The sequence below is a fragment of the Diachasma alloeum genome, unplaced genomic scaffold (assembly GCF_001412515.2).
Source record: "Diachasma alloeum isolate Michigan unplaced genomic scaffold, Dall2.0 Dall_scaffold_00201, whole genome shotgun sequence".
Taxonomy (NCBI): Eukaryota; Metazoa; Arthropoda; class Insecta; order Hymenoptera; family Braconidae; genus Diachasma; species Diachasma alloeum.
In genome coordinates, this window is record NW_021680366.1 from 607,926 (window position 1) to 618,418 (window position 10,493).

At 35.8% G+C, this 10,493-nt stretch overlaps 1 protein-coding gene across 1 annotated transcript in view; it reads right to left on the reverse strand.

Moving 5' to 3' along the window:
- Positions 1-19: 19 nt before the first annotated feature.
- The window catches only part of LOC107035872 (kinesin-associated protein 3), an 11,426-nt gene continuing 952 nt past the window's right edge, over positions 20-10,493 (reverse strand). Inside the window, exons 3-9 of the mRNA XM_015253485.1 lie at positions 8,026-8,188; positions 7,267-7,663; positions 5,568-6,264; positions 4,849-5,106; positions 2,729-3,211; positions 1,605-1,882; positions 20-1,251 (exon numbers count right to left, since the gene is read on the reverse strand). Coding sequence (XP_015108971.1) covers positions 1,110-1,251; positions 1,605-1,882; positions 2,729-3,211; positions 4,849-5,106; positions 5,568-6,264; positions 7,267-7,663; positions 8,026-8,188 — 2,418 coding nt within the window. The 3' untranslated portion in view covers positions 20-1,109. The remainder of the gene's footprint in view (positions 1,252-1,604; positions 1,883-2,728; positions 3,212-4,848; positions 5,107-5,567; positions 6,265-7,266; positions 7,664-8,025; positions 8,189-10,493) is intronic.

Below are 10,493 nucleotides of genomic sequence, written 5' to 3' on the forward strand. Positions count from 1 at the left end.
TATAATACACGTTGATAAATGCAGGAGATCAGTGATTTTTTAATAAATAATTTACATAAATTACGTAATATCGAAACGACAATAGCAGACTTGATCTAAAATTCATTTAATACTTAGCATGTATGGAAATTTAATAGAAAAATCTAGTTTTCTTTGGAAAATTCAATTGAATTTCTATTGGAAAATTCTATTTGTTTTCTAATTCTGTGAAAAATTATGCACCTTTACCGTGTGTTTGTCAATAGATATTGTCTACAGAAAAAGAGTCTACAGAAGAGTATAAGAATTCTCTGCAATGAGTTTTATATTTTTTTTCTTGGATTTTATAATGAGATACGAGACAAAATGCAGTGAAAAAAATAAGAAAATTGAATCTTAAGAATTTCTATAGAAAAATGAAAATTAATTCGCATTTTTCTATAAAAATGACACGGTTAAGATTCATAAGCTCTAACAGAAATAGCACAAAAAACTGATAAAATTATTCAATAGAATAATTCTATTGGTTTTATTTAAGTCAATAGATCTTTTATGATAATTCTATTGAATTTCTTAGAGAATATGCTAGGTTTTTCTATTAAATTTTTTCCTACGTGAATTAATATGCATTTAGGCCTGATTGAACAATTCATTTGAATCAAATAAATTTCCGATAATATCAACAATTATTCACTATTGAATTATCATTTTAATGAATTATTTTAACGTTTTTCCTTTCTCAGAAAATGTTCTGTAAAAAGACCGTCGAGATTAAATTTTGAACAATCAATAATTATTGATTTTATGTTCGAATGTCTCATTAAATTCAATTAAATTATTCTCCAGGTAAATACTTCCTTAAATAATACTTTGACTAGTAACATGAATGTGAGAGTTGATCTTACAAAGCACTGACATAAAAATACGAGACTGTGAATCATCTGACAACGTAAAGGCACTATCTTTAAAAAAAACATTCAGAGATCAAAGGAAAAAATCTAAATTTCTACAAATTGTGCATGCAACTAGGCTGTCTCTCTCCACAGCTCGATTGAAGCTTCCTCGCGAAACGTAAGCATAGTGCTTTTTCTCAGTCGAAAAGATTTGTGGGTATTAAGCACATTTTTTATTCATATTAGGACGTGGGAGTTGTCAGACTCTGAGAATTTCACTTTTGGGTTGTGGTAGAGGTCCTCAATACCTGAACCAACTGACATTCGAGACTTGGAGCGAGCCATCAGGTCTGTTATGTCGTCGAAGTCTCGACTGTATCTGAAAAGAAAATTGTAAAAATGAAATTTATGCAGTGAATAAATCTTTTAAAAGTCATTAATATTAAATTATTGTATAATTAGATTAAACTAAATTAAATTAGTGAAAAAGAAATGGGAAAAAAAGTTAATGTAAAAATCAGGTGCAGATTATTTTGAAAATATCTTGAGAACCAGTTCATTTAGACGAAAATGTCAATAAACATTTTTTATGCAGAATTTAATATTCTACAAAAACGGTCTTCTGACAATTTCCTCTAAACCCAACGTATTTCGAGATATTCGCGAAATAGTAAAAATGATTTTTTTGTTTTTCATATAAAAATGAAAATACATTGGTTTTCGTGTTATTACCGACTCGCAGGACGACTGGAATTATCTGAAGAGTCTAACCCCCCTCTGATGACTGAGTCCCCATCATCAGTAATGAAGGAAGTGGAATTCCCCGAGGGGAACAGCATCGTGTGCTTGAGAAGATCTCCACTCATGAAGGGTGGGAGACTGTCGTCCTCATCGACAATCAGATGATTTGTGTTGTCTATTGCAATGGACTCCACCATTTCTAGCCACTGCTGATTGTGAGATCTGAATTTTTCGACTTTAATCCTGGCTGCCCAGTCTTTATCACATAACTGAAATTATTGTAATGATAATTACAATTAACGTTTTCAGAGGTTATTAATTTTTTCGTTGAGACAAGTATTGAAAATGACCGAAAATCGCGATGATTCATGCAATTATCGCCCACATAAGTGAATATTCAATTGAATATTAGCAAATGGTGGAGGTTAGACTCATTATATCTTCTATTATTCATCGTCAGTATGATTTTTTGACTGAAAAATTATTGTTTCTCTAATTATACAATGGAAATACATTTTCCAAAGAGCTTTCATTTGTTGGTAATCAAAAATGTAATTGAATTGATTTATTTTTAATTATTCAATTGAATATTCACTCATTTGGGGGATAATTCCATGAATAATAGTAATTTTCGGTCATTTTCAATACTTGTCTCACTGAAAAAAAAATTCTTATTGGCGGCAAAATTCCTTTCATTTTATTGACAATTTTTGGTGAAAATTTCAGATTAAAAAAAAAAGCTTTTTTAGTAATTAACGATAAAAAAAAATCGTTTTCGGGTGTAAACCCCGTCAAACTGAAGATAATGCTATGTATGACGTCTCATTTTGAAGGGTTTTTCATGTTCTTTGAGTGGGACAAAGGCCGATTTGATAGCTCGAAACCCCACAGAAATATTGAGGCCAATTTGGAAAAAAATAATTTTTAACAAAAACTAGTCATTTTGAAAAAATCATAACTCCCTCAATTATCAATATTTTTCAATTTTTCTTTTTTCAAAATTTTTGTCTAATCGCCATCTATTCAGAAAAAATTGAGACAAAATCCCCATCTGCTCATGATTTCCTATTTTATCCAGTCACATTTCGCTGATAGAAGTTTAATCGAATACTCACAGCAATCACATCCAAACAAGCATCACAAACTCTCCTGATGGCCGGATTCTTATCGTGCATGAGATCAATGAGATACCCCGGGGCCTCGTTCCCAGTCTCCTTGATCAGATAATCCCGGGTGGACTCGTGCATAGCGATTTGATAAAAAACGTAAATAATCTGCAAGACGATCTCATCATCCTCCTGTTTAGCCTTGAGCAGCTCAATCAATGATAACAGTATGTCAGCCTTGCAGAGGAGCCTCGCGCAGTCCTCGTCCGAGGCTGCAGTCCCCAGGAGCACTACCACCTCGAGCACCAGATCATCCTGAACCTTCCCAGGGACCAGATTATTCCTGATCCAGGGGATTAGATTGCAGCGTTGGAGGATCTGCGCATAGTCCAAATCCGGGAGCACTAGGTTCCCTAGGACTCCCACAATCTCCAGGACGAACTCTTGGGAGTCTGATTGAGTCAGGGCCATTGCAAAATCTCCAACAAATTCCTGCAAATTAAGGCCCGGGTATACTATCTTTCGAACGTTATCTCGATGTTTTTTTTTCATCTTTCGTCATCTGAAATTGTCAATTCGCAATTTCCACTTTTTTCAACTCATTCTGAATCTCAATTAAAAATGCTGTATGAAAAAGTTCAGAATTTTTTCCATTTTCTTTTATCATTCTATCATAATTTTTGGGAATTTCTACATGATGTACCACTCAATTGACAATTTTGGATTGCGAAAGATAAAAAAAATCCAGATAACATTCGAAAGATAGTACAGCCGGGCCTTAAATGAAAAAGATATTTTACACTCCAACGAGCTTATTCAATCATTATCTCATTTTTTTTCTCTCGTATACCCTTTCGGGTTTTTACGATTTGTTCCCTTCACACCCCCCAAACCCCTGCACCACACTCGCCGAAGAACGAGGGAAAACGTCATTTGAGTCGCCTCTTGCGAGACTCCCGCTCGACTATGAAACCGTGAGATTTAGAGTATCATAAATGTTGGGCCCCCACCCAGGAATCAAACCCGGGCCTCCCGCATGCCAATTCCACACTCTAACCACACAGCCACCGTCGTATATTTTTTTTTGTCAATTGAATAAGTTAAAGTCGCACAGTTAAAGTTCTTGGCGTTACGCCACATAAAGTCGATAGTTTTTAATTAATTTGAATACCTGCCGGTTGAAACGATGATTAAACATTTTGATATGTTGTTCAGGACATTTTTACGGATCGATTGGAATTTTTTCATTGGCAGCTGAATTTTTTAGACTATACCATACCTTCATCGGCCAGATTGACTGGATTATCGGTTCATTATGTCATTACATAAAAGCAAAGAACAGAAATAAGAATGGAAAATCGTTAGAAAGAAAAAAAAATCGTTCGACATTTCCTGTCCAAATCATTAATTCATGAGAGAATGGCATAATTACACAAATGAAAAAATCTTTTCTTCCACTTTCTCATGATTTACTCTTCACTGATGACAAATATGAAGATGAATCACAACATGAAAACTTAGAAAAAAAGACAATTTCAAAGTTAAAAAATGAACGGTCTAAAAATTGCATTTTCTAACTTTTTGGATCAAAATGAGTCCATATAACACATAAATCCGAAAATTAAATTTAATCGATTTCAAAGCTTCCATTCGGAAGCAAAAATCGTGGAAAAGTAAAATAATACTAAAAACCTCGAACCAATTAATGTATCATCTTCACCTCATAGGACTCCAACTACACCATCAAAAATAGAACGAAAAATTTATGTCCATATGTAAATACTTGACTGAAGGCCCTCGGGCGATGGTCTATTGCAACAAAAAAAATTTTTCGGTGGATTTTTCTTGCAATAAATTTCCTTAAAATTAAATTCAGTAGCGAAGTGGTAACACCGTACAAGTCAATTTTGACTATTGACCAGTTTTTAATGAATATCTCGAAATCGAAGGGACATAGCAAAATTTTTGTTATAACTTCTTTTGTAGAGCCGATTGAGAGCTACAACAAATGCAATCACGAAAATTTCGCTATCTCCCTTAGATTCGAAACTATTCCTCAAAAACTCAACTGGGAGATGAGTCGACTTGAACCGTTTTACCACTTCGCTGTTGAATTGATAAAAACTTACCACAAAATGCTCCTTAGTGCTCTCATGCTGTGAAATATTCCTAATCATCTTCATAATCAAAGCATCCTGGCTCTTGAAAGCCTTCCTGATGAGTCCCTGCAGTCGATTATTCTCCACCATGATCTGTGCATTCCTGTTATGACACGCCAAATTGATACAAAGTGCGGTGAGCTCCCTCTTGGTCCTCTCCTCCCCCTCCTCGAGGACCATGTCAGTCACCATGGGCACACACTCGCTGTTCCCAAACATGGACTTCACCTAGAGATGCATAATAACCGTCATTTTTTAGATCGCGTCATATGACCAAAAAATGACGGTCATGTGACGCACAAATTTTCCAACTACAAATGATTGTCACAAATCATTTGTAACCAAATTGTTGTCAAACCATCTATATAGTTGCATAATGACGGTCATAACTAATTTCCAATTTGTGACGGTCATGAATAAAACAAAATAGTTTCATCTATATGGATGGAAAAAAAACGTGATTTCCATTTCAAAATGCGGATTAGGTCAATACAAAAGGAATTCAACTGAAAATTGACCGAGAAAAAAATAAAGTTTCATCTATATAGATGAAAAATGACTGTCATTTTTTCTTGACAAGTGTGACGGTCACAGAAGGGGGAGGGGGAATTCTGACAGCCGTCATGAACGCCTCGTCACGTGACCGTCACATAACGAATCATGTGATGCATTTGCATTTCTAACTTCACCTTGTCATCCATGCTCAGGTGATACAGCAGTCCCAGAATGGTATTCTTATTCTGCGAATCACTGGCTCCCAGCAGTTTCACCAATTTAGGGAGAAGTCCCACCCTCACCATCTTGCCCCGTAATTTCCCATCGAACGAGAGGTTGAAGAGGAGTTTCAAAGTGCTCAGGACGAGGTCAGGATTGTTATTCTGGAGGAGCCTGGGCAGCTTCTCCACGATGTTGTCCTCAGCCATTGAATCCTTATTTTCCCTGAATATCGACAATTTCTTGAGGAATGTTATGACGAGAATGAGAAGGTCAGTGTTGACTCTGTCCAGGGTCTTGATCAGCATCCCGATGACATTCTTCTTTCTCATCTTCCTCTCGACCTCGGTGTTCTCAGCAATGTTCAGTAAGAGGTAGAAGGCGACGCGCAGGAGCTGCTCCTGCTTCTTCGTGAGACTCTTGAATTTCTTTCTGCTCTTCTCGAGGTCCTCCTTGAGACGCTTTATCTCGCCCTCGGAGATGTGCAGGTGCATCTCGGTGGACCTTCGCTTTAGCTCGTAGTCCAGGGGCCCCTCTGTGCTCCAGATGTCGTCGGTCAGCTTGAGCTTTTTGTCGTTGTTCTCACCGTTGGTCGACGGGAAGAGGACCAGCCCTGTGGAGGTCTCGAAGTGACGACGACGTTTCTCCATGTCGTCTTTCCATTGGTCGTACCTGGGGGGATTAATCAAGGATTATTTCAGGGTCATGATGCTTTCGATCAAGTGCAGTTGTCATTTCATTTGGAGGAAGTCTAGCTCGAAATGGAGAAAACTTTGAGACATTTTTAGTCGAGTTAAGGGGAGGCTCACTCCGGGAAAAAAACTTGTTCGTTTTTCAGAAAAAAAATTGAAAATACTACTTTTCGCATGATTTTTCCTCCGGAATCTGATTTTGCCGGTTAAAATTGTCTCGGACCACTCGAAATTAGGGATTCAAATTTCGTTCAATCGGAAAGTCAACTTAATAAAAATCCCCAAAGTATTTTTAAAAAATCGTTTTTTGAATATGATCGCAAATTTTTGCTCGTTAATTATAAAAAATGCGGGAGAAGATACATTTTGAAATTTATTCGTTTACCAAAATTTCTATTAATTTCTATTAATTAAATTTGAGCCGCGGAAATTCTATAGAAAATATCTCAATAGAATAAGTTATATAGAAAAATTGAATTCTATTGACTTTTTCTACTGAATATTTTGTATTGAATATTTCAATAGAATCGGCCAAAAACTAATAGAATAGTTCAATAGAAATTCAATAGAATTTTCTAACGAATTCGACAGGTTTTTCTATTAAATTTTTTCGTCCGTGTCGTTTGTCCGAAAACGCTTAAAATGCCAAAAACAGTTCAGGGCCTCGAATTTTTTAATTACGAAGGATTTTTCAAAATTTTTGGAAAAATATCTGAAATAACAATTACGAGCTTATTGTGCTATATTACATATACCATTATATATGCATAATGTATTATATATAATACATTATACAATGCATTATAATAAAGTATAATATAGAATATAATATAATAAGGTATTATCGTATATCTGTAAGGTATGCTATGGTCATTTATAAAAAATCCAATGACACAATACGCCGAATGGATTAGCTTCAAAAAACGTTACACAGGATTTTTTATTAAAGGATGATAGAAGCCTGGAGGATCAATAATGATACCTCAAGAGCTCGAACTCGACGATTTCCATGCACAACGAGCCAATCCTGTACTCCAAGATGATATTATGGAACTGAGAGTACGTGGAGAAGCAGAAGAAGATGTAGATGATGTTGGTGGAGAGCTCTATGCTGCGCTTCCAGTCCTCCCTGAGGACTCTCGCCAGGGCACTGAGGAGGGACTCGTTCTTCGTGAGCTCCAGAAGGTTGTCTGGGACTCTGGCCAGCTGGAGGATCAGGGCTGAGCCTTTCACTTTGCCTGGGATCTCCTCGTAGAGGAGCTCTATGTAGCTGTCGACGTTGGAGATGACTGCCCGCTCCAGGTCCCCATTCTCAGAGGGGGGGAGGGTCGTGGAGGTGGAGGAGGTGGGCCTCGGTGGGTGAAAATTACCGTCGAAACCTGGGGAATCAATAGAATTAAACTTTGCTGGTCTGAATTTGAATCTCGATATTAAACCGTTAGAAAACATTTTAAAAATCGGAAAAAAACTGCAAAATTTACTTTTTCTCGGAAGATTGATGAAATAAGTTTAAAATTGCAATTTTTTAAAATTACGAGTATTTTTTATAAATCATTTATAAAGAATCAATTTTCCACCATAAAAATCATTTGTTCGGAATCGTAACCAATTTATTCATATTCAGAATTTTATCAGAAATCGATCCCATGCCTAAATTTCTGAAGGCAGTTCTTTCGTGGAGAAGGTCTTTACATGTGTTTTGGTAAAACTACTAGTTTCAGTGGTATTTTGAATCATTTACCTTCGTTATTGATCTTCCTATTCTGTAAATAATAGATTAATTGCTCGACCTCGTGGAGCTTTGACTCATGAATCAAGGAGCATTTCTCCATCACCTCCTTGGCCAGCAGGGAGACATTCGTATCGGCATTCAAACTCTTCAATCTGATTATTTTTTGACATTCCTGGAAATTAAATTAAAATACCCTCAATATTCTGATTCATTCAGGTGACTCAATTCGTTCATTGTAAAGTTCAAACACGATTATCGATTCAAGCTATCACGAGATTTTTATCTCACAGCTGCATGCCAAGAGAATTTTCGATGTTTAGCCCTGCAGACAGTCTCATTCTACCTCAGTAGACAAATTTCATATCTGATAATACATATTCTGTTATTAATTCTTTAATTATCTCGTGCATAAGTGCGTTTGGGAGGAAATATAAGAGGACAATTCGCAGGGGATTTTCTCCTCTATAAAAGAGATCTGGCCTATTCCTCTAAAACCTTTAATTGCCTAATAAATTCAGTCTTAAAAATTGCCTATTTCTCGTGAAAAAAGGAGTAGTTATCGAGTTCCCACAAAAATATACTGAATGACTCAATTAGTTTTTTTTTTAAATGCAAGCCATTAAATCTTACGGTTTATTCTGCAGTAAGAATAAGTGATTGACTCAATTCGTTCATTACAATGTCCAAACACGAGTATCGATTCAAGCTATCATGAGAGTTTTATCTCACAGCTGCATGCCAAGAGAATTTTCAATTTCTAGCCCTGCAAACAGTTTCATTCTGGCTCAGTAAACAAATTTCATGCCTGATAATGCATCTTCTGTTATTAATTCTTTAATTATCTCGTTCATAAGTGCGTTTGGGGGAAAATATAAGGGGACCTAATTCGTCGAAATTTTCTCCTCTATAAAACAGATCTGACCTATTCCCCTAAAACTATTCCCCTATTCCCCTAAAAGTTGCCTATTTCTCGTGAAAAAAGGAGTAGTTATCGAGTTCCCACAAAAATATACTGAATGACTCAATTAGTTTTTTTTTAAATGCAAGCCATTAAACCTTACGGTTTATTCTGCGGTAAGAATAAGTGATTGACTCAATTCGTTCATTATAATGGCCAAACACGAGTATTGTAATGTCCAAAATTTTGTACTAGGCATTTAATAATAGAATAAATTTTATGTAAGATTATAATTTCAGGTAATCAAGAACCAAATCCACAATTGTAAATTAAATTGAGTGCATTTCATCACCCGGACTCAATTAAAAATTCCAAAGACACCAGAATTGAGTTCAAAAGTGATGAAATGACACACTCAGCAGGCCCCAATTACTTAATACTAAGATTCACACGCGAAGCAACGATTGAAAACCGATTAATTGAGACCCCAAAAACCGATGAACTACTTCCCCATAAAAATCAAAAGAGTGGGAGAAGTCATACGACATTTTCCACCAATTAAAAATGGACTCGTTGGAGCCCATGTGACAAGTGACCCAAAATTCATATAAAAATGTCAGAAAAACCAAAATCAAGCAGTCTTGAAGCAACGACGGAGCAGTAACAATTCTGGTGGAAATAGTTCATTTAATCGGTCCGGTCTTTCAATCCTTCCTTCGATTACGCGGGATAGTACTGAATTAATAGTAAGTTACGAACAATTGAATTTATCCGGGAATAAAATTTCTTTAACCGAGAGTGGTGACTTTTCTTGCAAATAAGGAATTCGTTCATTGTGACGCGTTGTGGACAGTCTCCACCAAACTTAAAATTTTCAAATTCAACTGCCACNAATAAAATTTCTTTAACCGAGAGTGGTGACTTTTCTTGCAAATAAGGAATTCGTTTATTGTAACGCGTTGTGGACAGTTTCAACCAAACTCTTAAAATCTTCAACTTCAACTGCCAAAAATTCATTAAAATATCAACGAGTAGAAGAAAGTGTTTCCGTGAAAGTATCCATAATAGCCTTTAGCGCGACTAATTGCTGGTGAGGAAATTACGGATTTACCCAGGGATCTACAAACACATCGAATAATTTACAAATAACAGACCGACTTGTAACAAAAATTTGTAAACCTAAATTCGAATCCTTCAGACCATTCTAGGGATAGGAATTTTAGCTACATAGATTTCTGTAAAATCATGCCTATGCTTTTGTAAACCGAATAGTTATACAAAATATATTTAAATTCAAATTTGATTCCCATTACAACTCCAAATTTCTTGATTAGAAATTCGTCTCAACTCAAGCCCTATCCCTAAATCAAGCCCTTTTTCCCGTATATTTTAAAAAAATGTAAGAGTATATAACTTTGCGTCGTCCAATAATTATAAAATTCAATAATTTCAGTTTCACAACGGATAGGTTCCAGGTTCGATTCCTGGCCGGGTAGAATGGTGAGATCTAACCATTTTTTAAAGTCTTGATCAATCGCCATATAGTCTCATCAGACTCGAAGCGATATAAAATAAGCAT